This window comes from Hemibagrus wyckioides, linkage group LG16 (genome assembly GCF_019097595.1).
Source record: "Hemibagrus wyckioides isolate EC202008001 linkage group LG16, SWU_Hwy_1.0, whole genome shotgun sequence".
NCBI lineage: Eukaryota > Metazoa > Chordata > Actinopteri > Siluriformes > Bagridae > Hemibagrus > Hemibagrus wyckioides.
In genome coordinates, this window is record NC_080725.1 from 2478815 (window position 1) to 2503116 (window position 24302).

The 24302-nt window shown below is 39.7% G+C and overlaps 1 protein-coding gene across 1 annotated transcript in view; it reads left to right on the plus strand.

Annotated features, from left to right (window-relative positions):
• Positions 1 to 314: 314 nt before the first annotated feature.
• pitpnab (phosphatidylinositol transfer protein, alpha b) overlaps positions 315 to 24302 on the plus strand; it is a 33409-nt gene continuing 9421 nt past the window's right edge. The window contains exons 1-10 of the mRNA XM_058412734.1: positions 315 to 508; positions 3831 to 3861; positions 15989 to 16134; positions 16300 to 16391; positions 16894 to 16901; positions 17010 to 17084; positions 17186 to 17269; positions 18985 to 19062; positions 19148 to 19258; positions 21730 to 21852. Of these exons, the coding sequence (XP_058268717.1) occupies positions 492 to 508; positions 3831 to 3861; positions 15989 to 16134; positions 16300 to 16391; positions 16894 to 16901; positions 17010 to 17084; positions 17186 to 17269; positions 18985 to 19062; positions 19148 to 19258; positions 21730 to 21852 (765 nt within the window). The 5' untranslated portion in view covers positions 315 to 491. The remainder of the gene's footprint in view (positions 509 to 3830; positions 3862 to 15988; positions 16135 to 16299; positions 16392 to 16893; positions 16902 to 17009; positions 17085 to 17185; positions 17270 to 18984; positions 19063 to 19147; positions 19259 to 21729; positions 21853 to 24302) is intronic.

Genomic DNA, 24302 nt, shown 5'->3' on the forward strand with positions numbered 1-24302 from the left:
TGATGGCTGATTTCTAGCAGCTCTTTAGTGGAGATCAGTAAACCTTACGCTTCACCAACCAGATGCCATCCCTCAATGGCTACAGTTTCTGTATTACACCTACAGAAGATTTTTAACACAGAAATCCTCCATAGATGTTCAGACACACGGGTTGAGACATATAATATATTAGAGATAACACCGAACATTTCAAGGACGTGATGTTGCCAAATGCAAGTAAATACGGCTTGAATATAGATTTATTCAGAGCCCCCCCCCCAACACTGTAGTGTGACGTCACGCTGCCTACGCCATGGCTCCGGCTTGTGTGATTAGGGCGAGTGCGCCGCGCCCCCTCGGCCCCGATCAGGAAGCGGAGCGGAGAGAAAAGCGCTGGCTAGAATGACACAGAAGCAGCGCTGAGCTGTAGGACAGACTGCGGCTAAACCGGGAACCAGCTCCAGCACGGCTTCACGGCGTCATCTCACCGAAAACACACAGCAACGACCAAAATGCTCATCAAAGAATTGTAAGTAGGCGGGTTTTTTTTGTACAGTGTGTGTGTGTGTGTGTCTTAATGATGTGTTTAGGAAAAGGAAGCATCCTCATCCGGCTGAGTAGCGCAGGTAGACTGGCGTTTCTCTGATCCAGGCCATGGCGACATTGTAAAACTTGACTTTGACGTCAGAAATCTTGCCAAAAATTTATACCTGCTTTTCGAGTGTCCAGATATACACTACTGACCCGATGCTAACAGTCACGGTGTCCATTTTAATGTCGCTTGTATTTTTGTCCTCCTCAGTCCTTGTTAGCGTAAAGACATGGCATGTTTTGACACCTCATTCTGTTATATCCCTTATATTCATCCTCATTTCCAGAGCATGCCAATGTACTGATGTACCGTTAGAGAAGGGGGACCATCTCTATTTAACCTAGCACACTGACACAGGCACACTGTGTTCCTAATTTTAGGTTTATTTTTTTTATTTAGTTCATTTTTAAACTTTATTTACATTTCGATACATCTTTTTTTTGTAGCCTGTAGTCACCTATAATGCTTCGGCGTTTGGTCCTCCTTTCTGAACGTGTGTAATTTGAGAAGATGTGTTTGTTGGCTTAGCATCGAATGATGCACTAAAGGACCAAACATCCCTACCGGCATCCTGACGTGTAGAAATGAACGCGCTCCCTCCTTCACACTACCAGTGGTTTATCAAGGTCATTACCGAGATGAAGTTATCTAAAATCGAATCACGAGCACATATCTATAATATCAAAGCTAAATTAGGACACGAGAAAATGTATCATCCATGTATAATATCAGCTCGACAATATTGTGTATTATTCGTTTGGAAAGTGAGGAAGGCTGAGGAAGACCTGCTCGAGCACGGAGCACACAGTCCAGGTCTGTGATTGGTCCGTTCGGTCTCGTGCGTGATCGACGAAACCGCCGGAGTGCTAAGCTATGGCTGCTGAGGTCATAACCTGCTACTGTGACATGCTGTGCAGTATTTCTAGACCTAGTGTACAGGTTGTGATGTGAGTTTCTTTTGGTCATCCATGCCATAAAGGTCACAAGGTATAGGGATTAGAGTTGTGTGCAGCTTTGCGAATGTATATGCAGTTGTTACTTTTATACAGAAAGGTTGTATGCAAAGAAAAGCATATCTTTTATGCTTTATAGCTTTTTCAAGTAAGAAATGAATCATTTTCAGTAAAAACCTATCTATTATTTTCCCAGTTGATACATTTTTAATGTAAAAGAATAGAGATTTACTTATAACTTTTACATTTACGATGGGCCAGTGGCATTGCCCACCCACAACTTTAGGGTTCTGGGTTATTTCCTGAACTTTGGGTTACCATCTTTGTAAAGTTTCTCGTTCATATTCTCTTTGTGGACTTCCCGCAGATCCTACAGTTTATTCCCACCTCCCAAAAAGTGCATGTAAGTGGGTGCCCGTAGGTGCAAAGGACTGTGTGCATGGTGCCCAGTCATGTACAGAGTGTATTCCCACCTAGTGCCCAATGATCCACGGATCCAGCGTGATCTTGACCTGGGGAAGGCCGGTTTACTGTAGATGATTTAATGAATGAATATGTATTTCATGGCTGTTTGAAGGTTATGTGTAAACACGTAACTGCTTTTTCAGTTGATTCATCTAAGTGCTGTATTACTTTATTACTAGCTATGTGTTTTAGTGCAAAAAACTACTGGACCGGTTATGGGTCTAGAACTGGCTTCTAACATGCGCTGTCCATGGTACCAGATCTTTGCTTGGTTGGTAGCATGTTACATTTTTTTTCACATATTTCAACTCATACATTCGTGACTGAATTATGGTTCACTTTTATTTTGTTCACTTCAAGGTCATAGTCATATTATGCTGATAAAATGTTTAGGCATGTATATGGATTTTGAATTTGGGCATGTGATCATGTTTGTGGTTTTGGGAAATTTTCATGCATCAAAGTAAAGCAAAGATTTCTGTCTAACTATGCCTCTTGTGTTGGATCCACTTCATGTTCAGAACCCTGCTGTGTTCTTTGATGGACTGATCCATCACCTGTGTTATTTACAAATGTGTAAAAAGACTCAAAAGTCACAAAATGGAATCAAAGGGAGTTGTTGCACACTATGTAAATCCAGAATTTAGGCAGGTGGGTACTGTGACTTAGATAGATGTTCATAATGCAGGAGATTGTGCTGTCATGGAGGCAGAGGAGAACAGAGACACCGGATCTCCTATAGTGACCGCTAGTGACTGTGCAGGCTATAGAGGTCCTTAGGCAGAGAAGGTGACTCCTGCTGGTGTACAGTATATTTTACACTGTTTTTATCACAACACCTACAGCCTTAGACAACCTTGAAAGCACCCTTCTCTTACTATGAGAACTGGAGCTGAATTAAACAGCACACTTTGTGTCAGAAGTGTGGCAGTGAAGACACAGCTAGAAGAAGGTTTTTTGTTGTTTGACGTCATAAGACAGATAGGAACGTAGATGGGAAGAGTCTAAAGCCAGTGAGCCACCAGTGTCATCTTACTCCTGAAGAGTATTGATAAAATATGCAGGCAGTACAGAATGAGCTACACTTTCAGTGCCAGTAAGAATCACAAAGTGCCCTTTCACAATTTTTTTTGTGTAAGAGATTAGTTGAAAGTCCAGTTTCAGACATATCACATGACTGGAGCTAATGAGTATAAGATCACTTCAGAAAAGGTAATAGTGGAACTGAATAGGGCCATGCCAGAAAAGTGTTAGAGATGGAATGAGATAAAGTTGCTTCTAGTATATGGAGTGTATAGTTTAGCATATGACCACCAAGATTTACTCAGCCAGACACCGATGAATAAATCATTTGCATATGCAAAGCATCCAGACTTCATGGTCACACTGGCATGACCTGTCTGGATTTCTCATGTCACTCATATTAGAATAGGAAACATGGTTGGCAGAAACTATGGAAATAATTATGAATGTACCTCTTCCAGTTTCTAAAGATAAAGGTTAATTAAGCAAGTAGACTTCTCCTCTACATATAATGTAGCAGAAGCTTAACTTCCAGTAAGGAGATATTCCTGAGACAAAGAATGGATACAATTAACCTCCCCAGTATTTTGTAGAACTGTATTGACTAACGTGGTGGTGGTACTGATGTGAATGATAGTGAAAAGGATGCAGGAGGCAGTGATTATTGTGATGGAAACAATGAAAATAGTGAAATAATGCCGAGGATAGATGTAATTATAACAATGGTAACCATGTTAACAGTGGCGGACATAAATATCAGATCGATACTTTTATGCTGACTAGTTTGTGATCTGTATCTTTTTCTCTTTTTGTTTCAGTCGAGTGATCCTACCAATTTCTGTGGAGGAGGTAAGTGCTAAGTATGCACTCATTTTGTGTGTGTGTGTGTGTGTGTGCGCGCGCATTTGTGGTGTGAAGCAAGATTTTGCACGGCGAATTCATTATTTATACTGACTGCAAAAAACCTTCGAGTTATGATTTCTTTGCTTGTCTACAAAGGATTGCCTTTGTCATTTCGAATCAGATCGCTCTCATGCATGTCAGTGAGCTGTGTATTAGTCAGCACTACAGGGAGGGAGCCCTTACACTTGGTCTTGCTGTGTGTTCTTTGTACACACTGTAAAAAATGACTAAATTACTGCTTACCTATCTGCCTGCCAATATTAAATGCTTTGTCAGCAATTTCAGCCTCCTCAGCGATCGCTCTGACTTTATAATTTAATAATCCAAATTTAGCCACACAGTATACTAGTCGAGACATGTTTTCAAATTGCACACCTTTCCCCCTGTCATTAAATAAGTATCCCTGCCTTACACATCTTTTATGTTCCTGTCACTTCTTCCTTATCTCCTATGATTCTTTAGTATGTCACTCAGTTCAGCCGTTGCTTGGTGTTGAATAGCCAATGAGATATCTGATATCACTCTGTGTCCTGCTCTCTCTCTCTCTCTCTCTCTCTCTCTAGCACAGTCATGCCCCCTACTTTTCCATCATTTCACTCTTTTTACGTTCATCCTTGCCTTTCTATGTTATTACTTACAGTATATTAAGGATAATTTCAATTGTATAACATACATACACTATATTGCCAAAAGTTTTAGGACACCCCATGAATCATTGAATTCAGTTGTAGGCATGCAGACTGCTTCTACAAACATTTGTGAAAGAATGGGTCACCCTCAGGAGTTTAGTGAAATCAAGCATGGTAGAGTATCTTGATAGGTTGCCACCTGTGCAATAAGTCCATTCGTGAAATTTCCTCACTACTAAATACTCTACAGTCAACTGTTAGTGGTGTTATAACAAACTGGAAGCAATTGGGAATAACAGCAACTCAGCCACGAACGGGTCAGGTCATGCTGAGGCACATAGTGGGCAGAAGTCACCAACTTTCTTCTGAGTCCCTAGCTACAGACCTGTAAACTTTGTGTGGCCTTCAGATTAGCTCAAGAACAATGCGTAGAGAGCTTCATGGAACGGGTTTTCATGGCCGAGCAGCTGCATCCAAGCCATACATCACCAAGTGCAATGCAAAGTGTCAGATGCAGTGGTGTAAAGCACGCCGCCACTGGAGTGACCAGTCACGCTTCTCTGTCTGGCAATCCGATGGACAAGTCTGGGTTTGGTGGTTGCCAGGAGAACGGTACTTGCCTGACTGCATTGTGCCAAGTGTAAAGTTTAGTGGAGGGGAGATTATGGTGTGGAAACCTTGTGAAAAACCTTCCCAGAAGAGTTGAAGCTGTTATAGCTGCAAAGGGCAGGCTAATTCCATATTAAACCCGACAGATTAAGAATGGAATGTCATTACAGTTCATGTGCATGTAAAGGCAGATGTCCCAAAACTTTTGGCAATACAGTGAACTTACAAAAACACAACAATATTTACCGGATTGTATACTGGGAAATACCATCCTGGGGATGTACCAGTATAACTGAAAGGTGTTTTTGCTCTAACTAATGCTCAGGAATCCAGTTATTAATGGAACAGAGAGATATGATCAGGAAACTAAAAATCTTATTAAATATAGATACATAATTTTGTCCATTTCAATTGTCCATGTATGCGATTTAATTGCGCAAAAAGAAATGAGTTTTTACTTTTAGCTATTGCGCAGTGGTATCCAGCTGAAAGAGTACACTAAAGAAGGACAAAGACAGTGTCACCTGTTGCAGGATGTATTTACACAATGAAATGCAGTTACATGGTATACGAATGCTGGCTATCTACCCTTCACCTTATATTTTTTTCAATAAATACCAACTGGGCAGGGTAAGGGCTAACATGCGATTCCTTTGAGACACACAACGCCATCTGATCACATGTTTTTGAATGGCTGCTCACAGGGCAGTGTAACCTGCTCTGAGGAAATCTGCCCTGTTCCATATATATGAGCTTACAGCTGGGCTTAATTGGTTGGAGTCTCTGTGATTGACAGGGGAGAAAAAGTATATCTTCCCTTCTCACCAGACAGCATAGTGAATTTTGCTCACTTGGCTCCTGGCCATGGATGGCTTTGGCATGAATGGGATTTGTATTTGTGATCTCTCCCTCATTCATCATTCTGGGATGCAGTACAAAACAACACCTCTTTGTATTTGCCATAACTGTGTGTGCTGAGGCATATTTAAAAAAAAAAAAAAAAAAAAAACTTTGATGAATTCTCCTTGAAAAGAAAACACCCAAAATAATGATAACAATAAATAGTAACACAACATTTGTAGAGATAGGATTATGGTGGAGATTCCCATTTATCCATCCATTTTCTGTACAGCTTATCCTACACAGGGATGTGGAAAATCTGTAATTCCAGAAGACTCTGGCCACAAGGAGGGGGACATCGTGGACAGGGTGCCAACACACTGCAGGGCAAAATTGCACACACACTCATACACCCATTTACACTGTATGGACAATTTAGTAATGCAAATCAATGCATCTCTTTGGACTGGGGAGGAAACTGGAAGGAACTCCTACCCAGTGCACACAGGATGGAGGCAGTATTCAAACCCCCAACCCCTGAGGTGTGAGGCAAACACGCTCAGCACTAATCCACCGTTCTCCCAAGAGGACTCCCAAAGATCGTACCATATATTTGCATATATCGTGTGATAATTATAGAAACTTGTGAATTCTGCAAAATTATAAGATGCTGAGGCTGAGAGATGCGATGCAATGCTGTGCTAAATAACCTGACAAATAACCTATCAAATGCAAGTTTTATGTCAGAATGCTTACCCCTTTAAGCTGCTTATACCAAGGCTAATGCCTGAACATGTGCGTGGGAGTATCTAAATCTCATGCATGGAGTTTTATACAAAATTTGAATTTACACGTTAGACAACCCGAATGAAAATAACAGATACTAGATATTCAGAAGAAAAAAAACCCTGAAAGTAGCTAAATAGCTTTTATTCCTAGTGAAATGGCAGGCTTATCCACTAAGTGATTATTTTTTTTGAAGGGTTATAAAAAGAATATTTTTCAAATTAATGATATGGTCCATGAGTCTGGATGTGTGGCTGTTGTCTTGTTCTGAATGATTGTGTAACATAAGCCGACGTTTTGCCGAATTTTTTGCTAAATTCTTTAAATGTGTAAAAGAGACGGTATAGAAGCATGCTGACTGGTCTAGAATTTCCCTCAAGTGTAACTCGTAGTTGTAGGGTGAGACTCGAGATTTTCATTTTTAATTTCAGGACCTCACTGCATGCACATATGTGGAACAGGGATATAAAGTAAGGGTTGATCACACTTTCTAGTCTCATCTGTTACTCCTGCACTGTAAAAATACTGTGGAACTGTAAACATTTACAAACAGCCAATCTGAATTATAAAATGAATGAACTATACAGTATTTGCTCAAGAACCAACCTCAAATGGACCCTTACTTCCCTCAACCAGTGTGCACTGGTTCACTAAAAGACTGTTGTCATATAAAAATCCAATAAAAACAAAAGATTTATACATTCACCGAAAATAGTTGTTACGATAAATAGCACAAAAAACGATCCACCGTATTTTCAGAATTCAACACAAAGAGAATCTTTATATGACTTTTTCTGGAATTGTACTCGAAAACAAATTCCCAACAGTTCAAAGCACAATGTTGCTGTAAATTTACAACAGTGTTTACTGTGTATTCCTGTAGTGGATCTGTGTAGTCTTAATGGACTGCTTTCAACTGGCATATTAAAACGTTTGCATTTATTTTCATATTTGAAGTTGGTCAAATTACCAGTGTGCAATGACCTCACACTGTAAGATCAGCAGCTTTAAATTAACACCTCTGGAGCAGACTGGAGAGAGCTGGAACCCAGTGTACTTTGGAGAGCAGTTTATTTAAAGGTGTTAATTGAAGATTTTGCTTCACAGAAGCAGATTTTTGTCTAGTGGTTCTGTTTTAAGCTGTAATGTTAAAACGGGTTCTAAGCATCAGCGTGGTTAATAAAGGACTAGTTTGTTCAGGGTGCTGATTTGTCTGTTACTGTTTTGTCTGTGTGAGCGGTCAGGAAACCATCCAGAAAAAAAAAAGAGATTGAAATTGAAATAGTAAATTTAAGTTATTGTGATATATTGAACGCTAATGAATACAAATCAATTTTTTTGTTCAACAAACTACTCAGTCGCCAAGGTCAAAATCTGACTCTCGAAATGCTAAAATTGGGAGCATTAATTAGAATGTTATTAAAGAGAACAGTGAAGAATGAATTATTTGTAGATTTTTTTTAACTGTCCAGTGAATAAAGTATAAACCACTCCTTACCTACACTGGCAACAGGCATAACATTATGACCACCTGTCTAATATTGTATTGGTCCCCCTTTTGACCCGTCCTGCACTGTGTATTCTGACACCTTTCAGAACCAGCATTAGCTTCTTCAGCAATTTGAGCAACAGTAGCTTGTCTGTTGGATCGGATCACACGGGCCAGCCTTCGCTGCCCACGTGCATCAGTGAGCCTTGACCGTCCATGACCCTGTCGCCGGTTCACCACTGTTCCTTCCTTGGAGCACTTTTGATAGATACTGACCACTGCAGACCGGGAACACCCCACAAGAGCTGCAGTTTTGGAGATGTTCTGATCCAGTGGTCTAGCCATCAAAATTTGGCCCTTCATCAAACTCGCTCAAATCCTTACGCTCGTCCATTTTTCCTGCTTCTAACATCAACTTTGAGGACAAAATGTTGACTTGCTGCCTAATATATCCCACCCACTAACAGGTGCCATGATGAGGAGATCATCAGTCTTATTCACTTCACCTCTGACTGCTCATAATGTTATGCCTGATCGGTGTATGTAAGATGTCTGAGGACTTAAGGGCTGTTGCCATATGAACTTGCTGTACTTCTCTGTGAAACTGCGTTTAAATCAAACTAAACATCACAATATAGGTTTCGTCACTTACGTTAAAATGACAACGAGCGAGGGGCTGATGGGTAATATAGTCAAGCACTACATTTTCGCATTAACATGACATATTTTGTTGCTTTTCGGATTGCTATTCATTATTGGGCTCTGCATATCGTGATACATTATAACATAATGAGATTTAAAAATGCACTATTTTCCCCACTATGTTTTCTACAGCAAAATGGCAGACCCCCCCCTAAATAATGCATTGTCTAGTGAATAGGGCATAGTTTTGGACACAGCAACTGAATTATTCTGTAACTTCAATTAAAATGGTAATAAAGGCATTGCTCCTGTTTGGTCCATTAGTGCGAAGAGTAACAGCAAATCAGTGCAAAGTTATTCTGGCTACTAATCACATCCAGAGACTCTTCCAGTAGAATCTATGCAAGGCAAGCTGACTCTTCTGGTTCTGGTGGCGACATCGTAAATATCTGATCTTTTAATTTGTTGCCTTTTCATATGCACAATAAAAAATAAAATAAAATAAAATAAAATGACCTGACATCAAATAATAACATTGTGGGAAAGTGATAATTTCGATTATGTTGCCATCTTCCAACATTAATCAAAGGCTCATCTTTTTTTCATTCATAGTAGCAATAATCCTCATATACTGTAAGCAAAAGCATATTTTGCGCAAGAAAGCAAAGTTGCACATTTCATTCAGCTGATCGTGACAGAATTTTTTTTCCATCTGAGTAATGAAACTGACAGCAGTGGAGCCAAACCCCCAAAGCCTGATCTTTTTTCTTAGGAGTGAAAGCAGCATATTAAACCAATAAATCATTCATGTGAGAGATATATGGTCCTGTAGACTGAAGAAGAGGCTGCAGATGCACTGCTCTTTATATCCGTGTTCCTCCTTATTTCTCATTCTCAGTTCTTGTACCTTTCATTCTTATACTGCTGCTTCTCATTCCCTCTAGCCATGTCTATACCTCTGTCTGTGGTTATACATGCTCTCTGAAACACACACACACACACACACACACATATGTATATATATATATGTGCGTGTGTGTGTGCGTGTGTGCTGCACAGTGACATAGAGTGTGAGTGGACTGGGATTGGTTGGAAGATGTAGCCTATGATTGGTTAGGACAGGATGATGCAGAGAATACTGTTTGTGTAATATCTCAGGCTCAGTGATATCTCTCTCTCTCTCTCTCTCTCTCTCACTCTTTCTCACACAAACACACACACACACACACGCACACACACTTTCCCATCTTCCTGTCATATAATCCTTGACACAGCACTAAAAATAAAGGCAACTGAAGATGCTTCTCTGCACTCCTCCTGTTTTTTTTTCTCCTTGGCCAGTGTAGTGTGGATGTTAGTGCTAAAAATAGTCTAGTCTGCATTGCTTCCTCTTTCTCTATGTTATAGATGCACACATACCATATGAAGATTTGATGCATGACCGTAATTACGATTCATTTGTTATCATTACAATTGTATTTTTTAATTGACTATCCTTTGCACATCAAAGCTACTCACACATCTCTCAGCATTTTTGTATCTGCATATCTCTCTTCCTTTAATAATCATTTTTGTTTGCTCCACACAAGTTTAACATGAACTGCCCTTGGATTAGCGTAAACTGTGCAGTCAGGGAAGAAGACCAAAACCAGAACAACACAAACATGGTCAGTCAGTTATTTCTGTGGGTTGTAATTTGTAAATTATTTCATATTTCTGTATATATATTCAGCTCTGTAAATATACAAGTCAACAAAACTGTATGACATATTAAGCTAACTAATAGTTAAACAAGACTGAGTTATTCGTTGCAATAAAAATGTATGCTACCCATCAAAATATGAGTGTCTAAAACGTCCAAAAATTAGCATGTCCACATGACTTGACTACTCAGAAGGTGAGAGGTTTCCCTCTGTAAAGCCTCCGAAGCAGCCATTTCTTCCTCCATCTTTGTTGAAAGACAGATATGGTGGAATCAGTTATAAACCATTCCCTTTATTCATATTTATTCACAGTGATTAAAATTGTCTGTTAACTTTACTTGCAGACAGACCGGTGCAGAGTAATCTCACCTTTAATGCACCCTAACACAGCTGTATTGTCTGCATTTATTTATTTATTTTTTAATGTATGCATTTCAGGGCTTTTAAGGCAAGGTCAGATCTAAGTCCGTACACAAAAATTGTTTCTCTCTGCTTTACAGGGTGTCCCAAAAGTCTCTATACATAGGGGAAATTAACTCTTTTTGTCTGATTGCCAACCCCACTTATGATGGGGTTGTGTTAACACACCTAGTGTTATGCATGTAATTGCATGTCCATCGTGACAGATTCCTGATCCAGCCTTAAGAATGATTTAAATATGTTCTTCTGTTTTTTATTTTTTAATGTTCTTCTGTTTGACAGAAAAGAGTTAATTTCCCCTGTGTGTGGAGAATTTTTGGAACACCCTGTAGTATAGCTCATTGAGAGATTTGCTTGATTTGAGCAGCACAAAAGTGTTCTATTTTTCACTCATCCTAACCACCAGGGACTGTGAGAATCACCTGGATACCAAGATCTTTCAACAATATCACATAGGAACAAATGATGCCCCGTTTTCACCATTCTATTTCTTCTTCTCGGCTCATATATCAGTCTACATGTACAACGTAGCTATCCACTCTGCAGCCAGTGAGTACAGTAGGATCTATAGTTTTCCTGTACCCTAAAGATGGGGCTAGTATCCTCACATACACTATATTGGCAAAAGTTTTGGGACACCCCTCCAAATCATTGAGTTCAGGTGTTGTTTTTCAGGGGTTGGGCTCGGCCCCTTAGTTCCAGTGAAGGGAACTCTTAATGCTTCAGATGCATCCCTTCCTGTTCCAACATGACTGCACAGAGTCCTGACCTCAACCCCATAGAACACCTTTGGGATGAATTAGAGTGGAGACTGTGAGCCAGACCTTCTCGTCCAACATCAGTGCCTGACCTCACAAATGCACTTCTAGAGGAATCGTCAAAAATTCCCATAAACACACTCTTAAACCTCGTGGAAAGCCTTCCCAGAAGAGTTGAAGCTGTTATAGCTGCAAAGGGCGGGGCAACTGCACATTAAAGTTCATGTGCAGGTAGACATCCCAAAATGTTTGGCAATATAGTGTATCATCCATTCTACCTTGCAGAGTATATTTTATATTTATAACTAGCACCTTTTTTGGTAGAACAAAATTCAGTGGCAACTGTTAGCATTGCTAGCCTTATTAGCTAACACACACCCCGCTGTTCGCGAAGTCCTCTATGATCTGTGTAGTTCTTGCGTTCTGCTTGGTAAGCAATGCTTACATCTCATTCCCCATGCTAGGACAACTGTACATCAGGATGCACAATGATGCATGTTGATTTTCAGGTGACAATGTACAATATCATGTGTGACACACAATGCTAATGCACCATGTCTTACTGTTAGCACTAGAGCTTTTGTTGTTCTTTCGGCTGCTCCCTGTTCGGGGTCAACAGATTAGCAGATCAGCGGTTCCCGCATGTTTGATTTGGCACAAGTTTTTCTCCTGATGCCCTTCCTGATGCAACCCTCCCATTTCATCCAAGGTGGGGACCGGCTCTGAGAGTTAACTCTTCAGTGGATGGGTTAGCTCCCTGCCTGGGAATCGAACTCGGGACCCGGCAATGAGAGCATGGACCACCAGGAGGCACACTAGGCACACCAGGAGGCACACTGTTAGCACTAGAGCAATCTGTCCAATCAACAGAAATTGACATTGCCCTGTTGTCCTTGTTCCAGTGCTGGGCTTGAACTTTTTTCGGGGCTCAAAGCCATAGCAAGATTAGCCCCCACAAAGTTTTTACCCAAGCTTTCTCAAACAAATTATGGCTTGGTTTCAAGGCAGCCACACCAATTCATCAGCCACCAAGATAACGAGCCAAAATATGTCCTTGTCTCAGTGAGCCGAGCACCCAGAATCGGTAGCCCAGATCTGGGAAATGTTTGACAATATGCAGGTGATCATTCTTTGCCACATTGCTGACTGTGTTTTTTTTCCTGACAGAGCAGGACAGTTCATTCAGACTATCCTCACCGTCCACTATGCACACTTTGTCCTTAAAAGCTGATTCTTGCAGCATTGCACAGAATAACTGATATGGTAGGCAAGACATTGTTTTCCATTAAGGTTTTTTTTTGTGGTCACTTCTCCATGGCAGCTTCATCCCTGGACAGATCTGCTATCCCAAATGGTCTGAAATATTTGGCTCTCTCAACCAGGACACATGTCCATGTGGCTTTGGCTAAAACGTCTGTATTGTCAGAGCCACTAGTGTTTATGTCTCGTATACCCTTTGGTGTAGAGTCTAATAAAATTGCTACTGTCTCTGTTAATGGGGCAAGGGACCTCAATGTACCATGATCATCTAAGAGTCATGTGTGATCTCCCTTATGTGCTGGCATCCCTTAGGGCCCATTCTTACAAGACTATGAAACTGTAAGAAGTGCCTCTGAAACTGAAACTTGCTAGTGATAACTTTACCAAAAAGTGGGTGGGCTGCATGCTTTGGTAATAAGCAGATGACTATACACTGACTTTGAAACTGGGATTTCTGCCCAAGGTCATACTGCCCAGTTTTGTGAATCAGTCAGTTTTCCTTGGAGTGTTGGAGTGTTCCTTGGACTGTTCCTATGAAGCTAAACCCAGAGAGCATTCTGTTTTGTGCCTGGTACGTGTTTCCCTACTGTACCCTTTTCAATTATTTATACTTTAAAATGAGTCCTGTTCCTTGCACGGGTTATCTAGGTCATTGTCACCTCCCCCCTTGGTGCTTCCGAAGGGTCAACTCTAGTTACATGAGATAGGGCTACAACAAATATTGATTCAGTTCACTTCAGCAATTAAATAAAGTTTATTAAATAAACTAATTAGAAAATAGTCAAATATTTTAAATAATCGACAAAGTTATTATTTGAACTCCCATTATTGCTACACTGTGTGTTCTTTTGAGATGAGATTTGGTAAAATCCTTTCCTCTTGGTGCTCACATTTTCATATTTCACTATAGTTAAGGAACTCCATGGAACTGAATACATAACTCTTACTATGTTTTCGGAAGGAACGTTCAGTGAAAAAATATGAAATTGGCTTACCCACCAGAACGACTTGCAAGGAGACGTCTTGGTGAGACGTCAAGTAAGAGCTACATAACTTTGACTAGCAGTAACCTAGCCACTGATAAAACAACCTCTAACCAAATGATAATAGTAAACTGATATGATTGAAATCCCTGTACATTAAGTATGTGTGGCTATTTAAAAAAAAATACATCATGGTCACAGTAACAGTCTTCACAACAGGCGCATTCTGGTCTGCAAGTTTGCATTGAAACTCCAGAATCAAATGCAATTAACTGAAGCAGAAGGAACTTGGCATTGTTTACAGACATTGAAGAGCTTAATGCATGCTCTGGTACAAATATGAGCCTCATTTCTCATTTATCATTACTACCACAAACAAACCATATGCAAGATAGTCCACACACTGTAAGGATGCAATGAAAAAGGAAATGAAATTTGATTGGATCGTTTCTGTTACCCGAGTACAGACAATTGTAAGCAAGTTGATTAAAAGGTTTTTAGTTTGAACCTTTTTTGTATTTTAGATTGCATTTTATTGATGTGTTTTCTTCATTAACTCATTCACCAGAATCAAATCTTGTGCTTTTGTTATTCATATAGAATTTTTACAGAACATTCCAAAACCAGTATAATCTATACCCATATGCGGCTGATTCTGCTGAATACTTCTCACACCTGATTAATGGGACACTGGTATATCAAATAAATTGGTATACAGTATTTACTGTACACTTCAAGTGTCAGCCAACCTTCAAAGTAATTATCATAAGTTGTTAGGTTGTTTATTTTATTGATTGTTTTATTGATTGGATCATGTAGGTTATTGATTTGGAATCAGTCAGGTTGGATCATAGCTGAGGTCTGTTTAGATTATAACATATAGGGGATATCTGAATTGTTCTTAGATCTAAGCAAAATAATATGTTGGGCAATGAGGCTGTGGGAATGTGAATAAAGCCTAAATGTAGCTAAATCACATGCTGAATCAGTGCTAGGTGCTTTTAGTTTAGAAGCAGTTTAAAATTAAGGGATCATTCATGAAAATCCCTATTTATTTGTTGGTTTTCTATCACAATCGCAACTGTTAGCTGGTTTATATAGAACGATATGGAAATGTCATTTGCTTTGATGCCATTGTTGTATTTCTACTTTACACACTAAAAACTCTATACACTCTTTGCCTCTCAAAGTTCAGCGTAAGCTGGTGTAAAACATCTGTAAGATTTTTCTCAGGACTAATTACAAAATGTTACAGCAGAGTGAAATCAGCTTATTGTAACAAAGCTCCCTCACTAATATGCCTGAACTCATTTACACAATTACGTTTCTGTTCTTCGTGTTTATTTCTGCGTTAGTTTTTAAACAATCGTGCCCGGGGAGTGTATTGTATGTGATCTCAGGATCTTCTGCACAATGTTAGAGGTGATTAAGGAGTGAAAGAAGCCTTTGTTTAGCATGCACAGTGTGTGCACTACATGAAATAATGGCAGAAGGGAAGAAATAAGAGAACGGGGGATGAAGAGAGTGAGAAAAACAGCAGATGTACTGAAATGATGGCATTATGTTAATTGAAAAGTTTTTTTGGGGGGTATAGAGTAGCTGTTATTTGTCACATATACATTACAGCACAGTGAAATTCTTTCTTTGCATATCCCATCCTTGGAGGGTTGGGGTCAGAGCACAGGGTCAGCCATGATGCAACCCCTGGAGCAGTTTGAGGGCCTTGTTCAAGGGCCCAACGGTGGCAGCTTGTGCTGGGGCTTGAACCCTGATTTTCTAATCAACAACCCAGCACCTTAACCATCTGAGCTACCACTGTCACCTATTTATTATGTGAACTCCAAATGCCTCATAGATTCTTTCATTATTTTGAGCTGAAATCGTTGTATTGGCATTCGTTGTACTATTCATTTGTGTGTGTGTGTGTGTGTGTGTGTGTGTGTGTGTTGTACAGTACCAGGTAGGTCAGCTGTATTCAGTAGCTGAAGCGAGTAAGAATGAGACAGGGGGCGGAGAGGGTGTGGAGGTCTTGAAGAATGAACCATATGAGAAAGATGGAGAAAAAGGCCAATACACACACAAAATCTACCACCTGCAGAGGTGAGTTATTACACACACGCGCACACACACACACACACACACACACACACACCACAGAGACATAAATATGTATTAAATACAGACATAAATACGTATAGTATACTACATCATATACCCCACCTGAGAGACATGCTGTAACGCACCAGCTTCTTATTTTGTTTTTAGTAAAGTTCCATCTTTTGTGAGAATGCTAGCACCAGCATCAGCTCTCAACATTCATGAGAAAGCCTGGAATGCTTACCCATATTGCCGCACAGGTAACACACAGACACCACACACACACACACACACACACAATCACCCACTTCTATCTCTCTGTTAAATAATTAACTGATTGAGCAGAGTGGGAGTGGAGTTACAGCACAGGGAACTGAGGTTACCCTGATGGCACACACACACACACACACACACACACACATTTTTGTCTTGCTATCCTTGTGAGAAAATTCCATCGACATAATTAAATTAACGCAGCTAATTAACGTTATACTACACCAAAACCTAGTCTTAACTTTATCTTTAATAACCTTTTGACTCTCACTTTTTTAACTCCAAAAAAATCCTTATGGGCAGCCAAACTTCCCCACAACTTCCCCTCAAAACTGTAATTCTTATTCTGCTAACACATAACTGGTTTGTATATTTTTGTTTAGTATATAGTGTGAACATGTACTGTATAGAGAAATGTGCTGTACTATCAAATATATTATAACTGATGTGTCCTTTCTTCTTCCTGGTCATTGCTTTCCATTTCTACAGTCATCACGGTGAGTAGATGACCACATATACTTCAACCCCCCCCAATCCCGCCCCCGTAAAATATCACTTTTGATTTATTAAATACGCTGCATTATAACGATGCACTTTTCCTTTAGAACGAGTACATGAAAGAGAATTTCCTCATCAAGATAGAAACATGGCATAAACCTGACATGGGTCATCAGGAGAATGTGAGTACTCTTTATTTGGCTGAAAGGTCACTCCTGGGGTCACTGTTTCTCAGAGGAACTGAATGTGACTTTGAGTGTATGTTTCGCCCCGGCCTGCGCAGGTGCACGGTTTGGACCCTGACACTTGGAAGAAGGTCGATGTGGTGTATATTGACATCGCTGACAGAAGTCAGGTGGAGCAAAAGGTAAGAATGGGTTTCTTGTCTGCTTAAATAAAAAAGGTTATTATTTGTCATTTTGACCCCTTGAATATATATTTACATTTTTGGCATTTGGCAGACGACCTTATCCAAAGTAGCTTACGTTTTATATACAACTAAGAGTTATGGGTCTTGCTTAGCCCAGCAGTGATAGCTTGATGGACCTAGGAATCAAACTCAACCATCTGATTAGTAGCCCAACACCTTAACCACTAAGCTACCACATTCCCATTGAGCATACAGAATACAAATTCAAATGCATTCAGGAAGAGTCAGCACAGCTGGAATTGAATTCATTTTGGCTTGGCTAAAAATACATACACTATACAGCACAATGCAATCAGGCAAGTACCGTTCTCCTGGCAACCACCAAAACCAGACTCATCCATAGGATTGCCAGACAGAGAAGTGTGATTGGTCACTCCAGAGAACATGTCTCCACTGATCTAGAGTCCAGTGGCGGCGTGCTTTACATCACTGCATCTGACACTTTGCATTGCACTTGGTGATGTAAGGCTTGGATGCAGCTGCTTGGCCATGAAAACCCATTCCATGAAGCTCTCTGCACAGTATTCTTGATCTAATCTGAAGGCCACATGAAGTTCGGAGGTCTGTAGTTATGGACTTCTCCGAACTGTGTGCCTCAGCATGTGCTGACCCCACCCTGTGATTTTACCTGGCCTACCACTTCATGGACTGAGTTTCTGTTGTTCCTAATTGCTTCCACTTTATTATATTTTATACACCTGTGGCCTTGGAACTGATTGGAACACCTGAATTCAATTATTTGGAGGGGTGTCCCAAAACATCTGGCAATATAGTGTACATCAAAAAACACAAATCATCATGGCTCAGGAGACTTTTACAGTTTCACTATAGTTTGAGTAAAGTTGCCAGAAAACACAGAGGTAATTTTACTTAACACTCACTGCAGTTCCGCTTATTCCTCCTTTAGCGTTTCATATCTTATACAACCTTTTCTTGGCTCCATTATAGACCATGTCACCTATCAGTGATACTGTAAGAAAATACATCATTTCTACTACTGACTGCACTGAAAGATGACAGTTTTTGTCCTCTGACACGCATTATGTGGTGTTTTATAATAGTCTCCATCACTTAATAGCTTGCAAACGAGCTGATATTTTTCATCTTAAAATGAGATAACCACAGCGTATCTCAGACCTTTCTCATGTTCAGTTGTTTTAAAATGCTATTATCATTATCATATAGCAAAATAATCTGCACAGCTATCTGAATTTACATTCAATCCATTAGCCTCATTACCAATTACAATTAGTACACAATACTAGAAATACACAATAGGATTTTTGTACACCTAAGCAGCTGATGAGCTTGGATATGTTTTAAAAAATTTGTACAAAATTATTTGTAGACAACATTGTGCTGATGCGCTATTAGGTCTTAGTCCTAGTTCAGGTGCTTACACACGTCTTTCCGGGTATAACACAACTGACCCAGCTCATGAGCAAGTATTGTTTTCAGGAAATAAGAAACCTGTACAGGAGAGGACTCCAGAGCCACAGAAATAAATCACCAGACAGAGAATGAAGTGTCGGGCTCAAGGGTTCAGTGCATTCGGTTGTCCCCACTCAGTCATTTTGCAGCTGAATGAGTAAAATTGGAGAAGTGGACGTGTGATTTTGAGTTGTAATGTGATGTGATGCTGCCCTCTGCAGGACTACAAGCCAGAGGAAGATCCGTCCAAGTTTAAATCTGCCAAGACTGGCCGAGGACCCTTGGGGCCTGACTGGAAGGTGCACAATATACTCCTTTAATATCTACTGTTTTAACCTGACTTTGCTTTCTGACCATACTTTCTGTGTCTGGGTGTGGTTGCAGAAAGAACTACCCAAAAAGACAGACTGTCCACACATGTGCGCCTATAAACTGGTAACAGTGAAGTTCAAGTGGTGGGGACTTCAAAACAAAGTGGAGAACTTCATTCAGAAGGTGAGTTCTACTGCATTTAATGCCGAGGCAATGCATGTTTATGCCTCAAACTATCATTTTCAAACCCTGCATCCATTCAGGCTTGATATCAACTAGGAAGCATTCGAAAACAGGGGAAATTCTTAGGAATCGTTGAAGTTGTTTCTTAAATATTTCAGAAAAAAAATCTCATGATCTCAGCAGAGTAATAACAAAACCTTCAGGTCCAGCTTCTTGAACTAGTAGGCAGTGTCTAGTGACAGAAAACAACATAAATAAAATAACTTTATTCCATCAGTCTGTGCAATTTTGGGGTAGTTACTTTTAGGAAATTTAATTTTTAAGCTAGAAGCCAGACTAAAATGGGTAAAATTGTTAGGCTACAGCTGAACTACCTACAGAGGAAAAGTAACTAACTACATTAAAGTTAGTTATATGCACATAGATAGATGGATAGATGGATAGATGGATAGATAAGGATAGATGCTTACTTTATTGCATTTACTTGCATTTACTTTATTGATCCCATGAGGAAAATTCTTGTGTTACAGTTACAAGATGCAACATGCACACACACAAAAATCTAAAATGTTTATTAGATTATTTTGTTATACTACAACGCTACTCGCACCTCACTAGTTACTACGTTAATTTGAAAATAGCTCAGGTCTAGCTGCCAAGTTCTCACTACGTCTTGTACAAAGCTACTATCTAACACAAAGTCGTGTATAATTATATGAATTTGAAGTAAAATATTTAGGAATTACATTAGATAGTAGCCCATAGTTCATTTTATACACCGATCAGGCATAACATTGTGAGCAGTGAGAGGTGAAGTGAATCAGACTGATGATCTCCTCATCATGGCACCTGTTAGTGGGTGGGATATATTAGGCAGCAAGTCAACATTTTGTCTTCAAAGTTGATGTTAGAAGCAGGAAAAATGGACAAGTGTAAGGATTTGAGCGAGTTTGATGAAGGACCAAATTGTGATGGCTAGACCACTGGATCAGAGCATCTCCAAAACTGCAGCTCTTGTGGGGTGTTCCCGGTCTGCAGTGGTCAGTATCTATCAAAAGTGGTCCAAGGAAGGAACAGTGGTGAACCGGTGACAGGGTCATGGGGGGCCAAGGCGAAGGCTGGCCCGTGTGATCCGATCCAACAGATGAGCTACTGTTGCTCAAGAACTGCTGAAGAAGTTAATGCTGGTTCTGATAGAAAGGTGTCAGAATACACAGTGCATGAGGGCTGTTTTGGCAGCAAAAGGGGGAACAACACAATATTAGGCAGGTGGTCATAATGTTATGCCTGGTTGGTGTAGTGTTCATTATGTTAGCTCACAAGGAGTGTATATACTATCTGCTAGGTATCTTTAATAGTTATGGTTTAGAAAATAAACTACATTGGTCCAGGTACATTTTTTAACAGAATTAAAATGGTGTGGACATTCTCCTTGTTTAATATCAGATTTTACTTTCTTTGTTTTGAAAATTAGCCAAAACTTCTCCACTTCAGACTAGTGGGATGTCAGACAGCCAATATACAATGAGCTCATGCAGTGCATATTTTACAGTCAGAAGTATCTGAAGATACAGTTTGTGATTCCTGAGCAATTAGAGAGCTGTTTAGTGAAGAGAAGAGTGCACTCAAGCAGAAGAAGCACTGCATGCTATTTTCAGCAAAACAACTTGAAATCCTTGAGTGTTTGTCAATCTTAGCTTTACTACAGCATCTGTATGTGCAATTTTCCTGGGCAGTAATTTATAAATGAGACAAAAATGGAAAACCTGTTTACTAGAAATGCAGTTGTAAATAAAGCATAGGGGTAAATGCTGAATTCCTTCTGTACAGGAAGGTTTTAGGATGAGAAAGATCCAAAAGAAAGCTTTACCTTTCCAAAACATTACAGTGTGTTACTAAATTATTTACTTAAACTCATTTAATGCCATTTCATAAAATGTAAGTTTTGTGTCAATATTTTCCTCATAGAATCTAGAATGGTCTTTGTGAGGTCAGGCACTGATGTTGGACGAGAAGGTCTGGCTCACAGTCTCCGCTCTAATTCATCCCAAAGGTGTTCTATGGGGTTGAGGTCAGGACTCTGTGCAGGCCAGTCAAGTTCCTCCACACCAAACTCACTCATCCATGTCTTTATGGACCTTGCTTTGTGCACTGGTGTGCAGTCATGTTGGAACAGGAAGGGGTCATCCCCAAACTGTTCCCACAAAGCTGGGAGCATGAAATTGTGCAAAATGTCTTGGTATGAAGCATTAAGAGTTCCTTTACATTTCTGGCGTACGCCCTTATCCAGAGTGACTTACATTTTTATTTGGTTTTATACAACTGAGGGTTAAGGGCCTTGCTCAGGGGCCCAGTAGTGGTAACTTTGTGGACCTAGGATTCAAACTTACAACCTTCTGATCATTAGGCCAACCCCTTGACCACTAAGCTACCACATCTCTCACCTTCTTCTTCTTTCTGTCTGTCGACAGCAAGAGAAACGCTTGTTTACTAATTTCCACCGGCAACTCTTCTGCTGGATTGATAACTGGATTGAGTTGAACATGGATGACATTCGTAGGATGGAAGAGGAGACCAGGAAGGAGCTGGATGAGGTGAGTGACAGCGAGAGAGAGAGAGAGAGAGAGAGAGAGAGAGAGAGAGAGAGAGAGAGAGAGAGAGAGAGAGAGAGAGAGAGAGAGAGAGAGAGAGAGAGAGAGAGAAAATGTGTCTGAGGGAGAGAAATACGCTGATCACCAGACCGTTTCTCTGCCATCTGTTTGTATCTTTGTAGCATTATGATACTGTTTGTCTTCTTTATTATGCATATTCTTAATGTGTAATGAACATGTTATCCTTTTTATCACATACGTTCATATATTCTTCATAAGCCTTCTTCTTACAGAGAAAGGATAAAACACAAATACATTTCTTGTTAGTATGGCTCTAACTAACAAGTTCATGGCTGCTAAATTATTGAGTGATGCTGATAATGAGGCAGGACTGTGAGGACAAAAGCAGCAGCCAAGCAGAGCAGGACAAGGCTACACTAGTCAGATGTTCTCCTCACATTTGTAGCAACGGTCAATAAAATGTCACTGTTAGCTCCTCTGGCTCTGTAAACATTCAATTATTCATTCATTTTCAGTAACTGCTTTATTCTGGTCAAGGTCATTGTGTAATCCAGGAACATTATAGGATGCCGTGCACACACAGGCACACATTTATTCACACCGATGTGTAATTTAGTCTAGCGGCATGTTTTTTAGAGATAGGAGCAAATTGGAGAACATGGAGGAAAACCACATGGATGCAGGAAGAAAATGAAGTCTGATATAAACCTAAGCTCAGGATCAAACCACTGTGCATAGTTACTGTAATGTAAAACTAGTTTTGGACAAAATTGTGCTGCATTCCTTACATACTTACAGCCTCAGTATCCTTAATGCTGAGATCCTGTGGTTTTGGCAAATAATATGACATAATTGCAGACGAGACGAACAACAGATGTTGTGTGGAGACTTTGTCGTGTACATGGCAGCTGGGTGAAATCTGCAAATGGACATGCTATATGACACAGCATGTGATTTGAGCGCTCATATGTGACAATCAGAATGAAACTGCAGAGATTATGCGAGGAAGTTAGTATCAGTTTTCACATCCACAACCCACACAAAATGAATTGGTCTGAAAGTGTAGTGAAGCTTTTATTCTGTCATTGCCTGTCTGATTAGACTGATTGTTTATTATCACATTTAAAAGTAATCAAATACATTTGATTAAAGTGATTTGAAGGCAGAAATGTGTTCACATAAAAACATAGGAAGAGGTTACTTAGCACCTCGTCTACTTTAATTATAATTCAAATTTTATTTGTCACATAAACAATACATACACAGTACAACATGTAGTGAAATGTTTTTTGTACGACTGTCCTTTGTTGGAAATAAAAATGTAAAACTAGAATATAAAATATAATAAATACAATTAAAATAAAAATGTAAAGCTAGAATATACAATAAGAGAAATGCACTAGAAGAAAACAAGAATCTAAAATAAAAAGAATATCAAGGATAAAAAATATAAGAATATAATACAAAATATAATATAAAATAGACTACCATTATACAATATACAAAAAAAAAATAGAATAAAAATAAACAACAATAGAATAGAATACTAACAGAATAAGCAGAATAGTGATAATAAAATGTACAGTGAGATGGGTGGATGGATGTGGACAGAATATAGACATAATGTGGACAGAACACAGGCATAATGTGGACAGAACATAGACATAATGTGGACAGAATATAGACATAATGTGGACAGAACACAGGCATAATGTGGACAGAACATAGACATAATGTGGACAGAATATAGACATAATGTGGACAGAACACAGACATAATGTGGACAGAATATAGACATAATGTGGACAGAACACAGACATAATGTGGACAGAACACAGACATAATGTGGACAGAACACAGACATAATGTGGACAGAACATAGACATAATGTGGACAGAATATAGACATAATGTGGACAGAATATAGACATAATGTGGACAGAATATAGACATAATGTGGACAGAATATAGGCATAATGTGGACAGAACACAGACATAATGTGGACAGAACACAGGCATAATGTGGACAGAACATAGACATAATGTGGACAGAACATAGACATAATGTGGACAGAACACAGGCATAATGTGGACAGAACATAGACATAATGTGGACAGAACACAGACATAATGTGGACAGAACACAGACATAATGTGGACAGAACATAGACATAATGTGGACAGAACACAGGCATAATGTGGACAGAACACAGACATAATGTGGACAGAACACAGACATAATGTGGACAGAACACAGGCATAATGTGGACAGAACACAGGCATAATGTGGACAGAACATAGACATAATGTGGACAGAACACAGACATAATGTGGACAGAACACAGACATAATGTGGACAGAACACAGACATAATGTGGACAGAACACAGACATAATGTGGACAGAACACAGACATAATGTGGACAGAACACAG